General features: G+C 46.4%; 1 protein-coding gene across 1 annotated transcript; it reads left to right on the forward strand.

Moving 5' to 3' along the window:
- Positions 1-1,050: 1,050 nt before the first annotated feature.
- On the forward strand, positions 1,051-24,810 carry eif4g1b (eukaryotic translation initiation factor 4 gamma, 1b). Its single transcript, XM_080547784.1, has 26 exons — positions 1,051-1,192; positions 3,249-3,349; positions 8,686-8,808; positions 8,926-9,013; positions 9,326-10,288; positions 10,380-10,468; positions 10,601-10,799; positions 11,123-11,256; positions 11,421-11,603; positions 11,851-12,234; positions 12,447-12,593; positions 14,309-14,542; positions 14,956-15,060; positions 17,393-17,695; positions 18,318-18,432; positions 19,032-19,143; positions 19,647-19,990; positions 20,197-20,318; positions 20,571-20,743; positions 21,111-21,236; positions 21,344-21,425; positions 21,756-21,854; positions 22,259-22,399; positions 22,889-22,970; positions 23,112-23,252; positions 23,477-24,810. Exons 1-26 carry the CDS (start codon positions 1,159-1,161, stop codon positions 23,653-23,655), a joined length of 4,803 nt encoding a protein of 1,600 aa, XP_080403910.1. The 5' UTR covers positions 1,051-1,158; the 3' UTR covers positions 23,656-24,810.

Genomic DNA, 24,810 nt, shown 5'->3' on the forward strand with positions numbered 1-24,810 from the left:
ATGTCTTTACAGATTGATGACATGAAATTAAGGATGAGTGAATTATGCATGGATCTGCACAGGAACAGCTGGTATTTTCACAAATATTTCAGGAAGGGCTGGGTAATATCTAGTTGATTTATGTGTTTTAACACTAGAATCGCCAAGATTTCACATCTGTGCGTAACTGCTAGAATGCTCTCTTTGAGGTTTAGACCTTGTGATGGTGCTATCTCATCATCACTTGCAAAATAATGCTGTATTCAATCATTCATTGTTGTATTAAGGCAGGATATAAGAAAAGTCAAGACCAAAAGTCCTGCTGAACCTATAGGCCTAGTGCATTGACATTTTCCCTTTCAGCCAGACACTCGGTTAGGCCTATGCCTATTCTTAGTCGTGTTTAAAAACATGAAATGTACAAATATGAAAACAGAATGTATACGAAACTGTGGGACCCACTGTTGGGCCGCTGCTACTTCCACGCGCATCGTTGTTAGACCATCGTTGGTGCCGTCCATCTACGCTTCTTTGTTTTCAGGCAAAAAAAATGTCACCCTTTTTGGTCATCACCAGTTTTAATGTTAAAACGCGTCCAGTGCACCAGATTCTGTTCACATTGTACCACAATGGAAAACTGGCATGAATAGCATGTTCTGTGTAACCAGTGGAAGTGCTGGCTACAGCCTTCCAGTCATGTAGGTGGCGCTGTCACAGTAGTTTTCACAGTTGTCAGGTGAAAAACATTGTCCCCCCACCCTTCCTATAGTGTCCTGTGGAGATGGGATAGGGTGTGTGTGTGTGGGGGGGGGGGGGTATTTTTACCCCAGAGTGGAGTGATTTTACTAACCCCCTCCTCCGTCTAGGGCTCTGACTTGCTGGTTGGATCAAATCTCTTGTAAAAAAAGAAAGAAAAGAAAATAGAACGGTCTCGTGGACACTCGACCTCTCCACTACTTGCATAACTTTTTGGGCTGCCTATGAACATAACACACATAAAGAGGGGAAGGGTAAAGGGAAGAGAGGGGAAGAGAGGGAAGGTCAGAGGGAGGAAGAGGTTGGAAGGAGGTCGAAGAGGACTGATAAGTGAGGAGTGTTTTGGGCGTACCCCATCTGTAGACCGAAGGAGAGGAGGAAGCTGCAGCTCCCGCATTGACATACTCGAAGGTCACGTTTGACATGGGGAACCGTGCATCTCACCAGAGTGCTCATGGTAGGTGTCATTTGGACAGTCTGCCAGTGTCTACTTCAACCCCCCTCCCCTCCCTTCTCTCCTTATTTCTACCTCCTCCCTTTCTCCATGACTCATATCTTAAGCTCTTATTTACTGGAACGGGACACCCTCCAAGAAACGTCCCATTCCTTTGCTTTCTCTTTTCATGCATGATCCTCCCCCTCTCTCTCTCTCTACTTTGCTTTTGACTATATTTAGTATGTGCTCTTCCTAGTCAACAATGCAGACTCAGTAGTGCCAGTTAGACTGAAATGTCTCTTGCAGAGAGAGAGCTACTCCTAGGCAGATGTAGGGATGGGAGTTGTAGAGTGAGGGCTGAAACTGGTTGAGACTAACTGAGGCCCTTGAAAGTTGAAAGGTAAGACAAGTTTCAAGTTTATTTGTTACGTCACATTACACAAGTGTAACATTTTACAAGAGTAAAATTCTTAGGCTTCGGATCCTGACATTACTTTGCAAAACAAGACATAGGGCGTAATAAATCGAGCACAATTCAAGATAAAAGTGTCAGTAGTACAGGACATAAGAGACAAAAAAGAATTGGCATAGTACAAGATAAGGTGGCATTAGTGCAGGTAAGACAAGACAGTGATAATACAGTTCTGCTAGTGATAATAGAGTTCACAGTAGTAAGGTGGCTTGATCTTATGGTTGCTGTAGTCTATGCAAGGGGTGAACAAGGGGAAGATTGACTACTGTGGGCTTGTTCAAGTCTGATCGCCTGGGGGGGAAGTAGCTAGTTTGTTAGTCTCTGAGTCTTGGCCCTAAGGCTCCGGAAGAGGCCTCGTCTTTTGGATGGCTTCGGGTTCGGTTCGACAAAATGCAAGTACAAGGGAGCTCACGTGGGCGTTCTACTTTGAAAGATGGCCCTTTTGTACATGAGTACAAATATTGTGCAAGGGATGGTGGTTGGTAATCGTTTTTGGTTTTCGAGGTGTTGTGGGGGTGGATGAAGTGGGATTGTAGGAGAGGAGGCTCTGACACACTGCGTGTCCAACATCCTACCTCACACCCCCGGAGGTGTGTGTGTGTGTGTGTGTGTGTGTGTGTGTGTGTGTGTGTGTGTGTGACTAACTGTCAGTCCTGTGGCATACCTACTCTATCTGGATCTGGAGACGTGGTGTCTGGTCCTCCTCGGAGCTGAGCTGAGGTAACAACTATGATTACAGACATGGGCCTGCTATCCACCCCCCCTGCACCAACCTACGGCCCTTTGGGGACAGAGCCTTCAGCGTGGCTGCACCTACTCTCTGGAACTCCCTCCCCACAGTGATCCGCAACGCCCCCCACCCTGGACTCCTTCAAACTTGCCCTCCAAAACCCATCTGTTCTCCAAGGCATTTGGCCGCTAGTCATTGTTTTAGTTTTTGCTTCGTTTGTTTTCTGTTCTGTCTGTCCGCTTCATCCCCTTGTACAGCGTCCTTGGGTTTTTGAAAGGCGATATATAAATTAAAGTTATTATTATTATTATTATTATTACAGTAGCAGTTCATTAGAACAGAGGAAGTGATTTGGGTTGGTGTCTTAAATAGTTGTGATGTTCTTGGTGCCCTGCTTGCTCGTGAGGGTCGTTATTGCATTTCTCTCACTATTTAATTCACTTTCCAAACTTCCTAGATGTCGTTCCCCTCTTCATTACAGTCGGTTGAGAATGGGCTGTGATTTATTTGGATGCTGTTTGCAACAATATGCTTTTTGGATTAGAAATCGCTGCAGCTGCCGAACCTTGAACAGAGACTTGTTTTACCCTCGTGAAAAGCTTCATGACCACATTCTAATGCTTTGGTATGTAGATGAAACTACAGATGATACCGATGCCACGCATACACACCTGTAACGACACAAAGGTTTGAACCTTGGGTACAATCAATGTCAAAACCCCAACGGCCCAACATTTGCTATGTTATTAGTGAAGGCTTGTGGCGGGGGGTTGAGGGGGTCCCTTGGCTTAGGGCGGACAGGTATTGCATTGCGTGTTTGTATACATACAAATATATATATTCACAATCCCTTCCTCTCTCTTTCTATTGGACAGCGGGGGCGTACTACCCGGCCCAGCCCCAGTATGCACCCTCAGTGCCGGCCGCTCAACCCCCGCCCCAGCCACACATCCCCACCAAACGGCAACGCAAAAAGGTAAGGTCAATCCTGCTTCCACCACCTATGCAGTTACACAGTAACCATGGTTACACACCGACGGCTTCCCCACCTTCATGAACGGATGGGTACAATGATCAAAAGAACCATAACGCTGTATGGGTTTCAGACACATTCATTGTGTCTTGTGCAAATAATATAACCCATAGGTGATGTTAGATGGTGTCGTCTGCACATCGATATGGTTGTGGAACTTCAAACCAGTTTGGGTAGTCTTCATGACAGCAAGTTCTCATCCTTGCATTAGAATTAGAGCAGTTAACAGTTTGATGGTATCATGTGGTAATGCTCTCTGAAATTTGCCCATGATAGAAGGTGATGGACAGATTCATCCAATGCAAAGTATTTTTGAAAGTACCTGCCCTTTTCCAAACAGCTTCCAGTGAAGCTTTCCTAGATGGTTGTGTGAAACAAACCATCTGAGTCAGGTTAGTAATGCTCCATCACATCTATTACACAGTGAATCTTAAACTGAAGCTTGACTTTAAAGCAACCTGTAAGTTTAGTTCTTTCACTCGTAACTCGGGCTGTGGGGCTGCTAGAGACGGGAGCCAATTTGTGCTCCTAAATCCCCCGAAGACGTACAAACAAACTCACGTTGATACGACCTTCCTAGCCGGAGATATGGCCGCACTTTACAAAAACTTATTTAAAAAAATAATAATCGCAAATTAAATCGCAATCGCAATATCTGTCAGAATAATCGCAATTAGATTTTTTGCCCAAATCGTGCATAATAGTGTCTTGGTGGTAAAGTGCAGGCAGTAAAGGCCTACTGTCATTCACAGGAGATTAATGGTGCGCGTCGTTCTTTTGGTAAACGTGTTTATTTTAGAATATTTATCATATAAATATTATGAATGAATGAATGAATGGTCTTTATTGTCATTGATATAGTGCAGGTACCAAACAACGACATTTTACTCATTACATTGACATTTTGGATCAAATAATGGTTGTGGTAATGTATTATTAGCGACCCCCACAGATGTATGATTTAGTTTCTCTTTTAGAGTGAGAGAGCTGTCAAAAACGTGGAGTTTTGTGATCTGTACATTGTGACATCATAATAGGTGACATCAGTGATGTCACATTATTCTATAATTCTAATTCTAAAACAGAGGGACACAGCAAAGCAGTTTCAGGCAGTCTTTCACTTCAGTTGGAGATGTATCAAGTAGCTGACAAGAGACGATTAAGTAAAAGATGAATTGTGTTCTAAACCAGCTGAGAAGACGCGAATTTGTTGTCGCGGCTGGCCTGGTAGCGGCCGCTGCTGGTTCGTACTACATGTATAAGAGGATCTGGGGCTCTGAGGTGAGTTCTGCTACTTTCTTCGGAAGCACTTGGTTTTGTTTGAGCTCTGCTATTTCAACAGTTTCAACGTTAGGTGTCATAACAGGTGCAGCTGAATTCAAGTTTGGTTTCTTGGTTGAAAACCCGAAACTTTCCAGGCTTGTCGACTCGGTCGGCAGCAGTGGCCTTTTTTGGGGCGGCATGATAGCTAGCTACTGAATGTTTTCTTCTCAATAATCATGTTTTCAAGTTCGCAAGCTCTCAACGATCATATTCTGCTGTTGCACAATATTCTACTGCGCCCCATAGTGTCTTGGTGGTAAAGTGCAGGCAGTCAAAGGCATACTGTCATTCACAGGAGATTAATGCTGGTGCGCGTAGTTCTTTTGGAAAACGTATTTATTTTAGAATATTTATCATATAAATAAATATAAATAATCCTCATTACATTGACATTTTTGATCAAATAATGGTTGTGGTAATGTATTATTAGCGACCCCCACAGATGTATGATTTTACTGCTTTCATGGGAGCTCAGACCTTCCTTATGGGAGCTCAGACATTCCTTATGGGAGCTCAGCTCCCATTGGCTCCCACATAACTCGAACCCTGCTTCTAAATGCAGAAGGAGAAGAATAGCCTAACTTTACATTTTTTTACATTTTTGGCATTTAGCAGACGCCTTATTCCAAAGCGACTTACAATCAATACATTTGAATACTAAGCATGTGAATCAGCAGTCCACTATTCGTTGCAGGAAGAGTACTCTAGCTCGGGCCCGGGGCCACTGATAGAAGGAAAAACCTTCTCCCTATTATCGCCTTCTACTAAAACTTTTTTTTTTTAACTGGTGGCTTCCCAGCATTTTTTTAGTCTGATGTGTAGTTAATGATGTTCTGAAGCCATTTATGTGTTATCTGGAATAGGTTTGACTGACTGATGTTACTGAGGTCCAACATGCAGTGCTGCCACTCTATGATAATTAACAGACAATAAGAGCATCCATGATGGTTAACCCAGCCAGTTTTGAGTTTTCAAGCAACTGCAGGTTCAACTATTTCTATTCTATACACAATCAAAGGGGGGATGTGACCAGATGTTGCCATGGCAATCTTTGGAAGTTGTGATCAACTGTGCTGTGGTCGTGTTGAAATCTGTCTAGGTTTGATTCTAGACACTCTTGACCCCCTATTCGAAGGATATCGCTAGATAAGCTTGCACTTGACCTGACTTCATGGCCTGCTCTGTGACGTAAGCCTGGTGTCTGATCAGTTCTTAGTCTAGGGCAAATGTAGTTCAAGTGTGTCTGCTCTACGGTTGACTTATTTGACACAATAAAGTCACAATTCCAGTTTAGTCTCTTCTGTCACTTGACTCATTTGAGTTGTTGTCTTTTGCACTCAATGGTGGACTCGGCTTTTGGTAAAACATGGGGAATCTAGTTTGATCTAGTTCTATTCTGATTTCCATGCCAAATCGGATTGAAAAAAATCAAGCTTTTCCAAAAAAGGCACCAGCACTTTTTCCGTGCTCGATTTACCCCCCCAAAGGGTGGTGTGGTCGTTCTGATGACAGGGTGGTGGACATATGACTTAAATACTAGAGATTTATGCTTAAACCTCTAGTGTCTTTCTGGTGGATAATGCTGATCCAGCCTCTATGGTGAACTAGACTGATCTAGTCTGGAGTGACCCTGGTCTGTCTCTGGTGGGCTTGGCTGCTTTATCAGTGGCTGTGGGGGGGGAGCACGCATCTGGCTGTGGTTGCCGGGGCGGACTTTGGCCAGCCGAGCGGGCCCGTCCCACGCTGCGTGCTCGCTCAAGGTCCTTTAGAGAAGCTCCCAGAGCTCAGTTTGGTTTGCACTGTTCCTTCTTCTCTGAGAAAGACCAAGATGGTAGACTTGTGAAGGGAGGGGGGGGGGGGGGACAGGGCAGGAAGAGCAGCAGAGCAGACCCTTGTGTGAGTCATACTTAAGCTCCCAAACAGGCTGTGTGTGTGTGTGTGTGTGTGTGTGTGTGTGTGTGTGTGTGTGTGTGTGTGTGAATGCGTTCAGTGTGTGTGGGTTTGGTAGTAATAAGTGCTGAATCTCATCTCTTTTAGCCCCTGAACAGCTGGTAGAGGAGTTGAGTGCTTAAAGCTGTGTGTCGCGCTGTGCCGTCAACACTGTCATAGCTGTGCTGTAATTTGTACTTACTTTTGTTTCTTCAGTCACTGCATGCCTTGCGCAAGCAGTTGAGCATTGAGCGGCTTTATCTCTCTCCTCTCCTCCTCCCCCGTTGCTCTCTCTCTCTCTACCACTCTCTCCTGCTCTATCTCTCTTGCGTCTATCTCTCTGGGGAGGGGGGTTGAGGGACAAGTCAGCACATTGCTCCGCTCCACGTGGCTCCCAGTCTCCTCCCCCCTCTCCTCCCCCCTCTCCTCCCCCCTCTGAGCCGGAAGCAGAAAGACTGACCTCCCCCCCTCCCCTCACTTTCTCTCTCTCTCTCTCTCTCTCTCTCCACTGCTGCTGTGGCATTCCCCCTCTCCTCCCCTCCTCCTCCTCCCTCCCTCTTCACTGCCCCTCCCACCTCAGGAAGAGAGAGCTCTGAAAAGTTTTTTAGTCTTGTGAGTGTGTGCACAGAATGACAGAAGAGCAGCCACGAGAGTGAGAGAGAGGGGGAGAGAGAGTTTTTTTTTCTCACTTAGCAAAGAGGACTTATTTGACGGAAGTTTGAGGACCATTTTATTTTTTGGGGCCTTCTATTTTTCTGGAATCCCTCCTCTTTCCTCCCTTACTTTGGCCCCCTTTGACTGTCTGGTAGCCCTCGGTGGGCGGGGGAGAGCGCATTCCAACGCTGCAGCTCCACAAGGCCAGTCACACTCTCTCTCTCTCTTTTTCTCTGTCAGCTAAGAGAGAACTAGCTGGGAACGAGGCCCGCGCCCTGCCCTGTTACTCTTCTCTGTCTGTTGAGTAGAGAGAGAGAGAGAGAGAGAGAGAGAGGGAGTTGTACCGTACGTGCGTGTTCGTTCCAGCTCAGGCCCCACAACCACAGTTGTGAAAGATCTGCAGGTCAGTAGCTCTACTCCAGCCCCAGGATGAGGGAGGCCCAGTAGGGTCTCTGGAGCAGGGAGAGAGGGGGGGCCTGTGCCAGGTAAACTATTCTAACCAGAGAGCTGTGCTGTGCTGTGCTCACGCCTGTAACTGTTTGTACATGTTTGTACAAGCTTTGTTCCTGTGTGTGAACTGTGAATGTATGTGGGGGGGGGGACGACAGTTAAGTTTGTGGTAAAAATCATGTGCCTCTGGATTCTGGAATGGCCACTCAGTGAAATAATCTGTTTTTTTATTATAGGTTTTTATTAAGCGAGTGTCCATACAGTAGCTAGCTAAAGCTTTTCCTAAAACAGGAAAGAAGCCACCTGTAGGTATTCTGCCTGTAGTTCACGTGATTACACGAGTAGGACATTTCTTAGGCCTCGCACTGGAATTTGTTTAGTAGCTGGCTGAAAGATGGGTTTTTCTTTTTCCTCAGTCAAGCTTAATAACAAAGACATTTTGCCTGTGCATATGTGTCTGCCAGCGTAGCCTTCGTGTGCGATCAGTATGTGAGAAATGTAGCTCAGCTGATTGGGAAGACCCTGCGAAGCCACAGCCCTACCGTGTTGGCAGAGTCTAAAACCGGGCCTTGCAACATAGGAACTAGTTAGTCGTGACAGGTCTTTGCTTCTATGCCCCCCCCCCCCCCCCTCCTGTCTTTCTTTCTTTCTATCTTTCGAGTGGTAAAGAAGCCAGAGAGACACGCTCTAGTTTCCTCAATTGCCTTCCTGTTTGCTTGCTCTATCTATCTATCTATCTATCTATCTATCTAGTATCTATCTATCACATTATCTATCTATCTATCTATCTATCTATCTACTGTATCTATCTATCTATCTCCTGTCTTTCTCTCATATCTATCTATCTATCTATCTATCTATCTATCTCTCCTCACTTCTATCTCCCCCTATTCTTACTCTTGTCATCTCCCCTCCCTCTCTAGATCATAATACGAGACCCTAACCAGGGTGGCAGAGACGTCACAGAGGAGATTATGTCCGGGGCGAGCCGCAGTGTCTCTACCCCCACCCCCCCGCAGCTGAGTGACGATCCCATATCCACACAGGTGAGCTGCCCTAAGAACGTCACACGTCATCCCTTAAAACGCTCCAATCCTAAAGTCTCTTTGGATAGCAATATTAGCCCTAACCCCCCCCATCCCCCCACACACCCCCTTCCTCAGTCTTCTATATCAGGATCTGAGGGAACAGCGGTCGTCCAGACCAACGGTGAGAACGAGACACCTGTGCCGGTGGTGGTGGTCACACCAGGTGAGTAGCCTTGGCCTGTGGGTGGGACTGACCTGGCTTATGGTTATCGGTTGACCTAAAGTTGAAGGGCGATGGTTTGATATTGTTAGTCAGAAACGGCACACTTGCAATGGTCACATTTCACACTAACCTACTGGTTACCTCAATGGGTTCAAAGAAGGACAGAATGGGTTTGGTTAATATGAATAAATTGGCCTCCTGCGATGCGAGTTGGAAAACTGCATAGCATATCCCATCTTTCACACCGGAAAGACAATGGTTGTTGCAGGCTCACACAGCAAGCTTCCTTATAACCTCTTCCTTTCTCCTCAGAGGACATAAGGAAGCGTACACCCCCGACCTCATCAAAGACCCCTGAACTTGTCCAGAGTGACCCCGCCCCTACAGACCCCGCCCCTGTTCCTGAGTTCAAACCCCCCAACACAGACAGTAAAGCTGCTTCCCTCCCCCAGGACATACCCACCACCCCCCCGGGTGAAAACCCCCACAACACCCCCCCCTTCACCTCCCCATCCAGCAGCCCTATCGCAGACGTAATGGACGCACCCCCACCCCCAGCCCCGATGCCCTCTGCCCCCGAGGTGCCTGCCTACCCTGCTCCCCTCCCCGACCCCCACCTAGCCCCTGAAGCTGAGGTGAACCCCACTGCAGATGAGGAGCAGGAAAAACACAAAAAGGAGGAGGAGGAAGAGGAGGAGGAGGTGAAAGAGGAGGTGGAATCGTCAGTTCAAATCGAACCTACTCCTGAACCCACCCCCGCCCCCACCAACCCCCCCACAAGCTCGAACGGTTTGGCTCCGCCCCCCCAAGCCAAGGAGGAGGAGCCAGTCGCCCTGTCGCCCGTCACCACGCCCTGTGCTTCCCAGGGGGAGGCTCTTCTAGAGTCTTCCATCGCCCCACCCGAGGAGGAGGAGCTGCTGCTGCTGCCAAACGGCCTACCGCCCCCCAGGGCCCAGGACCCCGACAAGATGTCCACCGAGTCGTCGCCCGAGGATGACGTCAGCCCCGTCGCTGAGCCTGAGGTGGCCCAGCAGCCACAGAGGAGCGCGGCGTCTGACTTGACACAAACGCCTGTCGTCTCCGTTGTACAGACGAGGGATTCTCCCGTTACGGCTGTGACACCCGTGACACCCCCCGTTACCGTGGCAGCGGAGAACCCGGCGCCAGCTAAGACAGCTGCTGCCCAGGCGGACCCTCCCCCTCCCACAGAGGAAAGGGAGGACACCCCCCCACCTCCCCAGGTCCCTGCCCCAGACGGGGAGGCTTCTACGCAAGGTCAGTGTCTTTGTCTACTAGTGAGCTTGAGCGCAGTGTGCTGCAGGGGGATTTTGAGGCTGACCCCCCAGGTGTTTTCTCTCATCGACAGCTGCTGTGTCGGTGCCAAAGAAGAAGAGGAAAATGAAGGAGCTGAACAAGAAGGAGGCGGTGGGAGACCTCCTCGACGCCTTTAAAGAGGTGGTTGTCTTCAAAACACAGTTTTTGGTGTACTGTCATTCTGGTGGTTGAACTTGTATAATAAAGAGACAGAACTCCTATTTGCTCATGTTTGTGTCTTACCCCCGTTTTTCCTGCCCGGAACCTTTTCAGAACCAGGTAGTGGAGAGCCCCCCTGAGCTGGAACAGGCCCAGTCTAGCCGTGCCCCTGATGCAGAGGAGCCCCGCCCCGCTGCCCGTCCTGCCCCAGAAGTGGACGAGACATGGGAGGAGAAAGAGGACAAGCAGGTCGCTAAGATCGTCAAGCCTGAGGCCTCCAAGCCAGTGGACCTGAAGTACCAATATAAAGAGGGTGGGTCCCCGAACCCCTGGCCCCCTAATTCCTAGACTGCCAACGTTGTCCTAGTATCGCCCTTATCTTCCTTAACGTTACCCTTACAAGGTTTCACTTTCACAACTGCTGTCATTCAAGTTCCCTCACGCTGCTGTCTTTGACGTTTCACTTCGTTGGGAAATGCTTCCGTTGCTCTGTTCGAAATCAGCATTTTTCTCAAATCATATATTGACAGCCTTTACATTTGAACCCCTAATCTGCCAACCTTTTTGATTTACATGGAATTATTTGAAGCCCCTCATCTTTTCTCTCCCTTTTGGCCTCTCCTCCTCCTCCTCCAGAACAATGGAAGCCCATCAACCCGGAGGAGAAGAAGAAGTATGACCGGAAGTTCCTCTTGGGTCAGCAGTTCAGCAGTGCCAGCATGAGCAAGCCCGAGGGCCTTCCTCAAATCAGCGATGTGGTACTGGACCAGGTACAGCAGTTGTGTCTCCTATTGGACTGGATGATCCTACTGCATGTTTCCAAAGATCTTAGAAATGATGCTTCTTGTTCGTGGTTTGCTGTATCTTATCCCTCTAGCTATTGTTTCCCTCCTGCTCTCTCATTCTTTCTTTTTTTGGTATCTCTCCCTTCCAGGCCAATAAGATTCCTCTCCGTGAGCCGGACACTAGTCTTCGTTTGCCACGGATGAACTCTGGCCCTGACTTCACGCCCTCGTACGCAAACTTGGGCAGGCCTGCGATGGGCGGAGGAGGAGGAGGAGGAGGAGGAGGAGGGGGAGGAGGAGGAGGAGGAGGGGGAGGAGGTATTAGAGGACCGGTGAGTCGCTATGGGAAACTGTCAACCACTTTGAAGAATTGTGTACTTCTTGGATATTGTAACTTGGGTCTTGGGAAATATGTTAACTGAATTCCTCTCCTCCTTGGCCCTCCTCATCCTCCCATTTCTCTTTAACTCTTGTTCATTTCCCCTCTACCCCTCTACTTTTTAAAATAATCTGCTTCTACATTTGTGCTCTTCCTCCTCTCCCCACCTCCTCTTCCCCTCTCCCCACCTCCTCTTCCAGATCTCTAGTATGGGCAGCCCGCGGAACACCCGCTCCCAGAGACGGGAACCCAGGAAGATCATCACCATCATGTCGCTACCCGACAACGTGCAGCTCAACAAGGCCGAGAAGGCCTGGAAGCCCACTGGCAAGAAGGCTGTGGCTGCCGACCCGGAGGACAGCGACCCAGAGCAAGCCAAGACCCAGGACCTGTTCAAGCGCGTCCGCAGCGTCCTGAACAAACTCACTCCTCAGATGTTCCAGCAGCTGATGAAGCAGGTGACGGACATGACCATAGACACCGAGGAGAGACTGAAGGGCGTGATAGACCTCATCTTTGAGAAGGCCATCTCCGAACCCAACTTCTCAGTGGCCTACGCCAACATGTGCCGCTGCCTTATGGGGGTGAGTGACGAAACAAGTGTGTTTACAGCACGTGTGTGTGTGTGTGCGCGTGTGTGTGTGTGAGCGAGCAAGAAAGTCTTGCTCCAGTGAAGGCCTTCATTTTGTGACACCGTTTCTGAGCCACTGATTTGTCGAGTGATTGTTTTGACATCAGCAAAGCTTGCCAACCTTGCCCCCTAACAGTCTTTCTTTTTCTTGCTTCATTCTCTCAGCTGAAAGTTCACTCCACCGACAAGCCGGGAGTCTTTGTGAATTTCCGCAAGCTGTTGCTGAACCGTTGCCAGAAGGAGTTTGAGAAGGACATGGATGATGACGTGATCTTTGAGAGGAAACAGAAGGAACTGGATGCTGCGTCAGTGGTATGGGATGATTGATATCTCCATGGGAACAGGCAGCAGAAGGCCCTGAGTGACTGGGGTCATAGAGCAAGGTTACTGGTTACACTGGGATATGGGAGTGAGAGGTTACTGGTTACACTGGGATATGGGAGTGAGAGGTTACTGGTTACACTGGGATATGGGAGTGAGAGGGGGCATAGAGCAAGGTTATTGGTTACACTGGGATATGCGAGTGAGAGGGGGCATAGAGCAAGGTTATTGGTTACACTGGGATATGCGAGTGAGAGGGGGCATAGGGCAAGGTTACTGGTTACACTGGGATATGGGAGTGAGAGGGGGCATAGGGCAAGGTTACTGGTTACACTGGGATATGGGGTTGGGAATCGAGAACCGATTCCAGTTGAGAACCGGTTCGAAATTGTTCGATGCTTCAGAATCTTATGCCTCCGAGCTTATTGATTCCTCTTGTCAATGCCGGCATGTTTTGAGCATGTGCTGACAGTGGCGCATTGCAAAAACCCATGCGTCATGATGATGTCAAACTCTGAAACGGTCCAAAGCGTGGCTTCATTTCACAAAGAAAAACGACAACATTGCTACTTGTGACACCTGTAAAATTATAATTTCAAGTAAGGGTGGAAACACCAGAAATATGTTAAAACATCTTTCGACGCAACATGGGCTAAAATTACAGGAATGCCCTGTTTTTCACACTCCACGCACAAGTCGTGACGTTAGAATTATAAGGTTCTATCTCCATTTTTGTCAAAATTGAGTTTTTTACATAATCTGATCCATTAGGTGTTTATTAATGCCTGTGTGGTGTTATTTTTAAAATGTTGACATTTTTTTAGTTAGTAATTCATAAAATACAAAGATTCCATCTCACAAAACATAATGGAATGTAAAAACTTTGACGCTCAATATCTCTGAACTACCCTAAACGGAGATAGAACCTTATAATTCTAAGCTCACGAAGTGCCACTGCTTCCCAAGCGAGCAGCACGTCAGTTACCCAGGGTAAATATCCTATGCTAATAATATTAGCGCCACCCAGGCAGGCTTAGCTGGTTTTTTAGACAGACAGACAGACAGACAGACAGCTAAAGTTATATAATTTTAAGAAGAGGGAGCTGCATTGGCCTTCCATAGCCGCCTCCTTTTCCAGAGAAAGGAAAGTGAAACTGGAGATTTTCCTGGTAAACTGCAGGGCCAATGTGCTGACTGAGAGCAGCTGATCAGACCTCTTGGCTTTTTTTTCTTTTTTTTCCATTATTTTGTTTGTTGAAATGTTATGTTCAGATATTATACACTGTTCTCAGAGATACCAGATAATAAAACCGCTGCGTTGACGCTGAATACCTGTGTAGGTCTGCTTTTTTTTTTTACACAGAAAATTGATCGGGAATCGATAAAGAATCGACCGATACGCAGAAACGATAATGGAATCGGTATCAATAACACTATCAATTCCCATCCCTACTGGGATAGGAACCAACCCTTTTTGTACAGCTGAGATTTGAGATTGTTAGCGAAATTAGCTTTGAAACTAGTGTTTTCACTTCAAGAGGTATGTAGACTACATCCATTTACACTGGATTTGAGTCAATCGAACAGGGTTTTAGATGTGTATTTATGACAGAATAATCAAACTAATATATTTGGTTAATTTCTCTCTTCTTCCCAACTTTGCTTCCTGTCCCCTCCCCCCTCATGACATCACTTCCTGCAAGTAGGAGGAGCGCGACCGTCTGAAGGCCGAGCTGGAGGTGGCTAAGGACCAGGCGCGGCGGCGGTCGCTAGGCAACATCAAGTTCATCGGGGAGCTGTTCAAGCTGAAGATGCTGACGGAGGCCATCATGCACGACTGTGTCGTCAAGCTGTTCAAGAACCACGACGAGGAGTCCCTGGAGTGTCTCTGCAGGCTGCTCTCCACCATCGGCAAGGACCTGGACTTTGAGAAGGCCAAGGTAGGTAACCACCCACACACACACCACTCACTTTGAACAGTTGAACTGAAATATCTCTCTCTCCCTCTCTTATGCCACCTTTTGAAATCAACCAAAAGTATCTCTTGCCCACGTGCACATACATTATTATATATGTTACGGTACATGTGGGAATACGGTACATGTGGGAAAACTAGGGTTAGGGTTAGGTGCAACGTCGACTTGGTACATGCTGGCATGTCTAACCCTAACCCTAACCCTACCCCTAACCTTAACCCTAACCTTAAACCTAGCACCCTAGCACCTAACCCTAACCCTAGTTTTCCCACATGTACCGTATTCCCACATGTACCGTAACATATACATCCTAAAGCTCCTGGTTGATGATGCATATGCAGGTGTGTTGTCTTTGACGTGCCTCTCTCTCTCTGTAGCCTCGTGTGGATCAGTACGTCACCCAGATGGACAAGGTCATCAAAGAGAAGAAGACCTCGTCCAGGATCCGCTTCATGCTGCAGGATGTCATCGACCTCCGAAAGGTGGGTAGCACAGCACAGCACACCCTTCCCCTTTATCTCTACACCTCAGAGAGACACGTGTGGGGGGGGGAATGCTCCGAGCTTTGTTTCCTCACCTAGTGCCTCCCTTCGTTGTATCTCCCTCTTATCTCACCCGTTTCCTTTGGCCTGGGAAGATCAAAGCCCTTGCCTGTATCAGAACCACTAGGCTACATGTCAACTGTGATAGCCCAGCACAGTCCTCTGTCACGTCTCTGACACCCCCCCCGACATGGTTCTCTCACCGTCCTAAACCCTTGTCAGCAAATTCTTGAAGCTGTTTTACATGAGCTCTGTGTCTCTGTGTCAAACACAAACAAACTACTATCTAGCAACTGGTTTGGCCTGCTACACACTGCTAGTACAGGATGTTACCCCATTGAGAGTGTGTGCGTGTGGCATGCTGTGCCTCAAAACCCCCTCACTGGTCTTTCAGCACTGGCCCATGTGTGTTTTATAGCGGTCTAAGAGCAGGGTTCCCACGGGTCCTTGAAATCCTTAAAAGTTTGTGAATTTGAGAAAAAGAAATCAAGGTCTTAAAAGTTTTTGAAAATAGACATGGGTCATTGAAAGTGCTTGAATTCCCCTCTCTCTCTGTCTCTCTCTCTCTCTCACTAAAAAATATATATACTGTATATATTCACTCTCTTTTTTTTTTTTTTACTTCTTTAGCTCGTCAACTAGTAAATAAGTCTCTGTATTGCTTAACTTTACACATATTTCACAATATATTGTTTTGCTGTGCTGTGGTAGAGAAGGCAAGAGACCATCTGGTGTTCACACATTCAAGCCTCTCTTTTTAATTGTCGTCTGTGAGCGGATAGTTCCTATTATATCAATTCTCATCTAGATCTGTCTCAAACTATGCTGTGTCGGGTCCTTGAATTTGAGGGAATTGAGTCTTGAAAGTCCTTGAAAGGTGCGGGAAGAGGGATGTCCAAGTGCTTTAATGCTGGGTGGCTCCCCAAGTAGAGCCACTCCGTGCCATAGGCTCATCCAGGAGTCAGTCAGAACCCTCATGTCTTATTCTTGTGCCTTCTATGTATATAGTATAGTTCTTGATAGGATGTACATGTATATGGCTTCGTCTGTGTGTATTTTTCCATACAAACATAATCTAAATCACCAGAATGTGTCAACGGGCTGGACTGTTACCCTTGAAGTCGTTGAGTCACGTTGAGGCCCAGTGTTTTAAAAACAGAATGATCCAGATTCTGTAATCCCCTTTTTTTGCTATCCAGGATCAGATCGATTTGGTCGATTTTTGACTCTTGAAGTCCAAACATTCTGACAACAGAAGATCAAGATGACAGAATGTTCACGTTCAGAATGTTCAGGTCTTTGTATAGGCCTCTATCCTGCCCTCTACTGGGCAAGGGAAAGTTACATTGTGTTGAATAGGGATTTGGATTTGGTAATCCAGTTTGACCTTTTAATCAAAATGAGTTATTGCCTATTTCAAAGGGAGTCATCCTGATGGTTTTAACTACACTAAAGGTGAGGATATTCTGGGGGGAAATAATATACAGGTTAGTAATAAGTATTTTAATGTAGTGAGTTATCTGGTGAGATGAACTATGCAGATAACTGAATACTACTTTTATTCATGTTCACATTTTTGGCTGTACAAAATGTGGTAAAATTAGCTCGTCCAGTAGATGATTAAAGACCACAATCTCCTCTTTTAATATGATTTATATTTATATTATTTATATGTTCCTGTTGCCTCTGCTTGATTTCAATTATGCTTCTTATTTCATACTTTTTATTTGCAGCACAAACGTTCAGTACTCATTTTCAGCAAGGGAGACTTTGTTTTAGAAAACCTGCCGTCAGGGAATATTTCACAAGAGGTCTGATCAGCTGCTCTCCGTCAGGACATTGGCCCTGGGGAAAAGCTCCAGTTTCACTTTCCTTTCTCTGGAAAAGGAGGCGGCTATGGAAGGCCAAGGCAGCTCCCTCTTTTTTTCTTCTCTCATTGACATGACTCTCTGGAACTCCCTCCCCTCTCTGGAACTCCCTCCCCACAGTGATCCGCAACGCCCCCACCCTGGACTCCTTCAAACTAGCCCTCAAAACCCATCTGTTCCCCAAGGCATTCGGCCCCTAGTCATTGTTTTAGTTTTTGCTTTGTTTGTTTTCTGTTTTGTCTGTCCGTTTCATCCCCTCCGTTTTTGAAAGGCTCTATATAAATTAAAGTTATTATTATTATTATTATTATTATTATTAAAGTGTATCATCTTCTTCTGAAGTATGCTTTTGACTCACCCTTACCCTCTTATGCCCCTCCCCCCTGCATTTTTTTAAATTCTAGAATAACTGGGTCTCCAGGAGAGGCGACCAGGGTCCCAAGACCATCGACCAGATCCACAAGGAAGCTGAACAGGAGGAGCAGCAAGCGCAGATCAAGGTCCAGCAGCAGCTCTTCAGCCAGAAGGACTCCCGAGGTGGTGGTGGTGGTGGTGGTGGTAGAGGGGGGGGGCCGGGGAGCCGAGGGGGCCCCCACACCCCCGGAGGCCGGGGGGGCAGTCAGCCCCAGGACGAGGGCTGGAACACCGTGCCCATATCCACTAAGAACCGGACCATCGACACCAGCCGCCTCAGCAAGATCACCAAGGTCAGTCTAACCTACAACGAGTCAGTCACATGAATTTCCATTACACTGGAAATTAATGCCATTTTCGATTCATTCAAGAGTTTTAATTTGGAATCACCTCCTGAATGGAGACACTCCTACCTTTACAGTGTAGACCAACAGCTTTGGATCAGCTTAATCAGTTTGAATTCAACTCCTAACTCTTCTCCTGTCAATCAGTCACCTACCTTTACTTTAACCCTTCACACCCCTAAAGTTATTTTAGCTCGATCGTTCCCACGCCTCTTAACTTCCCTTAACACTAGACCAGCCGTGCCTTAACCTACTAAAAGAGCCTTACAATGCTCAAGCTGCTATTTACACACAACGACCACTAGTGGGCCGCTTGTAAATGAGCCTGCTTCCTACACGGAAAAACTGCAAAATAGCTTTAAACTAGCTTATCCTGATGGGATTTTGAAAATGTACGGAAGCTGGGTGGTAGAACAGCACATATCTAGGAAAAGTCATGAAAGGAGGGTCGTGAAATGTGATCGAGTGCAAAGATTTTTCTTTTCTCAGAGGGGTCAAATGAACCCTCGTGGCTGTTCTAGTGTTAACTTCCCTTAAGCAGTCGTCTCCTCTGTGGTTTTTCCCCTGCCAGCCTGGAGCTCTGGACTTTAACACCACGCTGCTGGCCCCTGGAGGAAAAGGCATGTGGGGCAGCTGGGGCAAAGGCAGCAGCGGAGGAACTGGTAGTAAACCTGCTGGAGAAGCTGGTAAGTCAGGCCTCTCACCCACTAGGTTACTTAAGCAATATCACACGAGAGGGAGTGTGTTATACTGAATATCAGCACGGCTGTGATTCGGTCGTAGGTACGAGGCCGCAGGTCTACTGATATTCGGTATAACAGCACGACCTCGAGTGTGATATTGCTTTTATACAACAGTTCTACAGCGCGATTTATTAGTTAACAGTAATAAGCGACAACAGATTATGATTGGTTTGTTTATTTAATCATAAAAATAAACAAAAAATTGTTCCGCAACTGAACTTCAAATGGACTGTTGCCTAGTAACCTGAACACAAACATGTAGTCTAATTAACGGTCATTCAGTAGAACATCTGTGCGGCGGAGTGATGCATATAGTTAAAAGTCCCAGTGCTGTTATACTGTATATCAGCACTCATGGAATGCCTCTTGTCCAATCAAATTACTTGATTGACTAACTGTTGTATAATATGATGTAGCCTACCACTTGTGCTATGGGTAACGGCTAAGTGTGTACGTGTGTATGTGTGTATGTGTGTATGTGTGTGTGTGTGTGTGTGTGTGTGTGTGTGTGTGTGCGCGTGTGACCATCTGTCCGTCCACAGCACCACCAGAGTCGGGAGGACGCACGGCCCCCAGCGCCAACAGGTTCTCTGCCTTGCAGCAGCCTCGCTCCTCCAGCCCGTCGCTGGACGCAGACAGACGAATGCCTCAGAGGTCAGTGTAGCATTATGCACAGAGAGTCTCTCCCTCTCTCTCTCCCCCTCTCTCTCACTCTCTCACTCTCTCTCTCCCTCTCTCTGCCTTTTATCATGGCCTTTTTCACTTCCCGGTTCCGATTTTTCTCTGGTGTGAACATGTCAGACATCACTGCTTACTAGTAGGAAGTGTGTGGCTAGTAAGCTTGTATCCATTCAAGCCTTGACGTATCGTGACGTTAGAATTATAAGGTTCTATCTCCATTTTTGTCAAAATTGAGTTTTGTACATAATATGATCCATTAGGTGTTTATTAACGCCTGTGTGGTGTTATTTTTTAAATGTTGAAATTTTTCACTTAGTAATTCATAAAATACAAAGGTTCCATCTCACAAAACATAATGGAATGTAAAAACGTTGACGCTCAATATCTCTGAACCACCCTAAACGGAGATAGAACCTTATAATTCTAACGTCACGGTACGTCTTCCTCCCACCGCCATCACATCACACACAAACCAGGAACAGCTCAAGTCGGGACCGCGGCGACAGGTTTGAGCGACCGGAGCGCGTCGACCGAGGCGCCGAGCGGTTCGAGCGGCAGGGGGAACGCGGACCCGACAGAGGAGGAGACCGCGACAGGAACAGGAACAGGGCCGCCGTCACCAAGCGCAGCTACAGCAGAGAGACGGAGGAGCGGAGCAGGGAGGGGGACCACCGGGGACCTCACGCCCGCGTACGACAAGTGGCCAGCATGACCGACGACCGGAGCAGCCGCAGAGACGGGGGAAGTCGAGACCGCGGCAGTCGAGACCGGGGAAGCCGAGACCGGGTTAGCAAAGACCGAGCCAGGAGCAAAGACAACGGTAGGCGGGGGCGTAGGAGTTCCTTGATTTAGAGGAGAGGTTTTGTACAGGAGAGGCTGGAGAAGGGGAGCGGCCGGGCACATTTCTTGAGTTTTGAAAGGACGAGAGTTATTTAGGCATTCTGTCGTTGCAGAAGTATTATTCTTCTGTATGTGTGACCTCTCTCTCTCTCTCTCTCTCTCTCTCGCTCGCTCTCTCGTCCACAGTGAAAGGGGAGACTGCGCCGACCCCCCTCCCTGCTCAAACCAAACCTGCCTTAAGCGAAGAGGAACTGGAAAAGAAATCCACCGCCATCATCGAGGAGTATTTACACATCAACGACATGAAGGTACATAGTTGCAAGATGCTTGTGCAGATTATTATTAACGTTGTATTTATTATTATTATTATTTATTATTATTATTATTATTAAGTGGCCAGAACAAAAGAGTATTTAATTTGTATGCATTCTGTTGTGTGAAACAACTCTTTGTAAAATAAGAGCAAGCAAACCTTTGTTTGTGTGTTTCTTTTCTTCTTTTTTTAAAGTACGCCACCTAAGCGCCCCTGTTTGTGTGTTTCTCCCCCTCCGAACTTGTAGGAAGCGTTGCAGTGTGTGAAGGAGATGAACAGCGCCTCGCTGCTCTTTGTGTTCGTACGGAACAGCATTGAGTCCACGTTGGAGCGCAGCGCCATGGCCAGAGAACACACTGGTCTGCTGCTGCACCAGCTGCTCAAAGCAGGAACCCTGCCCTCCGAACAGTACTACAAAGGGTGAGTCTGTGTGTGTGTGTGTGTGTCTGTGTGTGTCTTCTTCTTCTTCGGCGTATGGGTTGTTGTTTCCTCTCCACTCCACCAGGCTCGGGGCCGAGGGGCTACCCTTTTACCACCCCGAGACCTGGTTGAGGGGCTCACCCACCCCTGTGTGTGTGTGTCTGTGTGTCTGTGTGTCTGTGTCTGTGTGTATCTGTCTGTGTGTGTGTGTCTCTGTCTGTGTTCCGTACTAGAGTGAACCTCAGTGAAAAAGAGCGCCGCAGATCAGTGTATCCATTTGGTAATGCCATGTCCTCCTTTTGTTTAATGAGGATGTCTATTTCATGTCCAATTGACTGAGTTGGTCTGTATGTGTCAATGTTGACAGGCTTCAGGAGATCCTGGAGGTGGCAGAAGACATGGCCATAGACATCCCCCACTTCTGGCTCTACCTGGCTGAGATCATCACCCCCATGCTCCATGAAGGAGGCATCCCTATGGGAGAGCTCTTCAAGTCAGTCCCAGGCTTAAATTTAGGCCCTACATTCAAATCACTACACTACAGTCAATATCATCTGAATGGTATGACCCCCTAACCTTGTTTTAACCTCTGAAATTTAGGGAAGTATCCAAGCCCCTGATTCCTCTGGGTAAGGCTGGGGTTCTACTGATCCAGATCCTTACCCTCCTCTGTAAAGAAATGGTGAGTTCTTTAGTTCACGCTTGAGTACTATCGTGAGCTTAGAATGATAAGGTTCTATCTCCGTTTAGGGTAGTTCAGAGATATTGAGCTTCAAAGTTTTTACATTCCATTTTGTTTTGTGAGATGGAACCTTTGTATTTTATGAATTACTAACTCAAAAATGTCAACATTTTAAAAATAACACCACACAGGCGTTAATAAACACCTAATGGATCAGATTATGTACAAAACTAAATTTTGACAAAAATGGAGATAGAACCTTATAATTCTAACGTCACGCTACGCCTCTGAGTGAGTGTGTGACAACGTGTGTCTGTGTCTGTCCCTCAGAGCAATAACAAGGTCGGGGCCATGTGGAGGGGAGCGGCCCTTAGCTGGAAAGACTTCCTGCCTTTAGACCAGGACGTCGATACGTTTGTGGCAGAAATGGTGAGAGCCCCATGTTTTTTTTACTACCATACAGATATTTGTTTTTTTATCTACTCACTAAATTGTTGGTAAAATTGGTAACTTGTTTATATATGTGTGTGTGTCTAGATGGGCAAATCTATATGTATATATGTATGCAGACATGTTTGAGAGGGAGGGGTGGGTGGAGGGGAGGGAGAAAAACTGAAAATATTCATGCCTTTTTCAATGTACATGACATCTTCTATACTGGAATAAAAAATATTATATAAAAAAAAAAGAAATGGTGAGAGCCCCGAGGTCACCGCTAATGTTACACATATTTCTTTACCTTTTTCAACTTGGAGACGCATTGGTAAAAGGATTCGAAAAAACATATATGCAATGGAAAGATCTCTCAGTCTTGACTCTTGTTTCTACTGTAGAAAGTGGAGTTCACCCTGGGAGATGATGACACAGAGAAGAGCAGTAAGAAGGAGGCGCTGAGCTCAGAGGAGCTGAACAAACAGCTGTACAGACTCATCCAGAACAAGGCAGACAACCAGCGCATTTACGACTGGGCAGAGGTACGTATAGCACGGAGAGAAGGGAGCGCGTGTGCTCGTGTGGTGATTTTAGTTTGTTGTCACTAATACATAGACTGTTTACAAGAGCTACAGTGTTATTTCACTGCTTAGTTCTCTTGGAACCCCAGCAAAAACCACAGCAACAAACTAGGCCCAAACCCTAAAAATATTGAAATCTAAGCTAAAAACCTTCATGTTTTGCAGCAGCTATGATTAAATACTAACACTTCTCTATGTATTATCTCATTAAATGTTTTATCTATTTATTTTCTCTCTCTCTCTCTCTCATATATATATATATAATCTTGTAATTTTTATTTTCTTACCATCCTCTTACAGTATTTTTATTTTAATGCTTTAGCACTTTGAATTGCCTCTGTTCTATGAAATGTGCTATACAAATAAACGTGCCTTGCCTTGCCTGTGACACTGTGACTGCCCCCCTCCTCTGTGACTCCTCCCCTCCTCTGTGACTCCTCCCCTCCTCAGGCCAACCTGGACGAGCAGCAGATCACCTCCAACATGTTTGTGAGAGCCGTCATGACCTCCATCTGCCAGTCAGCCATCATCAGTGAGTGATTCTGCCCTCTCCAACCTCTCACTACAGTACAACACTTCTTCTTATGGCAAGCCCATCACAATGTAACCCGTTGTATTACAATGTAACCTAAATGTATTACATTCATTAACGTCGTACCCCTCTGCCCCCCAGGTGAGAACCCCTACAAGGTGGATGCAGAGCAGATTTCCCAGAGGGCCAAGCTGCTACAGAAATACCTGGTGGACGAGCAGAAGGAGCTGCAGGCTCTCTATGCCGTCCAGGCCCTCATGGTGGAGATAGAGCAACCAGCCAGTGAGTGGGCACCATCTCATTTTTACATTTTACATTTTTGGCATTTAGCAGACGCCTTATACCAAAGCGACTTACAAACAATACATTTGAATACTAAGCAAGTGAATCATCAATCCACCAGTCGTAGCAGGAAGAGTAATCCAGCTCAGGCCCGGGGCCATAGATAGGAGAAGGTTTTTCCTTCTATCACCTTCTTCTAAAACCTTCTCCCCTTCCTCTGTTAGATCTGCTGCGAATGTTCTTCGACGCACTGTATGACGAGGACGTGATCAAAGAGGAGGCCTTCTACAAGTGGGAGTCTAGCAAAGACGTCGCAGAGCAGCAGGGCAAGGGCGTGGCCCTCAAGTCCGTCACCGCCTTCTTTACCTGGCTTCGTGAGGCAGAGGATGAGTCTGACAGCTAGGACACCCACCCTGATGATTCAGGAACATACTTTTTGGATGGACGAGATCCTTCTGCATTGAAAAATAAACTTAAAACTGGGAAAGTACTACAGATTGAACGATGTGGTCGGTTTTGTTTCATTTTTTCATTTTCGTTTTTTCTTTTATCTTGCGTTGCAGAACTTGCTCTTTGAAGCCAGTCAAATTGAGAATCTAATTTCAAGAAAATGATACGTTACGAGCTGTAGGGCTTGCTGTTTCCTTCAGTGTTTTTTGAGGTTTTTATCTCCTGTTTTAAAGGTGTCGTGTTGTGTCAAGACGCTTTAGCGAAACAACAGAGAAACAGAACAGACGAACTTAAGGCTGTGTTGTGTTGATGAGACATGATGACATCATGTGTCTACAAACATGATGCTCTTGGGGGTGGAAGAAGATTGCAGTGTATTTCTTTTTTTTTTTATATGATGGAAAGAAATTAAGAGAAAGGAGAAAACGCTGGAGCTGTCTGTGGACATTAGACAGGAAGTCCCAACTGTTTCAGACTTGTACGGACATCCTGTAGACTCTTGGCGGACCGGGTGTGGTGGAGAAGGACAGAAGCGATGGACATTGACCTTATGCTGCTGGGGGGGTCACAACGTTTCCTTACGGCCACGCCCAGTAACCTACAAGTGTCCGTTTCGTTCTTTTCTCCTGTTCTTCCGTAAACTGTGGGGGCAGGAAAGGGAGAAAGGCCCTCCAACAAGCCTGTAGTGGATTTGAAACAAGATGAAAATCATTCTTAAGACTTGAAGGTATATAGAGAATCATCTTTAAATAGGAATATAAATAGAAGACAGTTAACAGTACCAATCCTAAGACCTGCTTCCTTTGGTGGTTAAGTTTTTCAGGACATTTCAGAGTTCTGTAAATATATATTAAGGATTTTCTTTTTTCAAGATTTTCTTTTTTTTTTCAATGTTTTGTAATGCCGTATCATTTCTTTTCTGAAACAAAGTGGCAGTTTTTCGCTGTATTTATATTTATCTCTCCTCAGCTAGCAGAAGTTTCTTGTAATTATCCACCTGAAGTCATTGATTGAAATATTTTTTTTGTAAATATCTTCTTTTTTTTTCTTTTTTTTGGCTTTACTTTAAGTATTTAATTAATACAATTATTTCCTCTTCTCACCTGAA

This window comes from Nansenia antarctica (assembly GCF_963989245.1).
Source record: "Nansenia antarctica genome assembly, chromosome: 17".
Lineage (NCBI taxonomy): Eukaryota > Metazoa > Chordata > Actinopteri > Argentiniformes > Microstomatidae > Nansenia > Nansenia antarctica.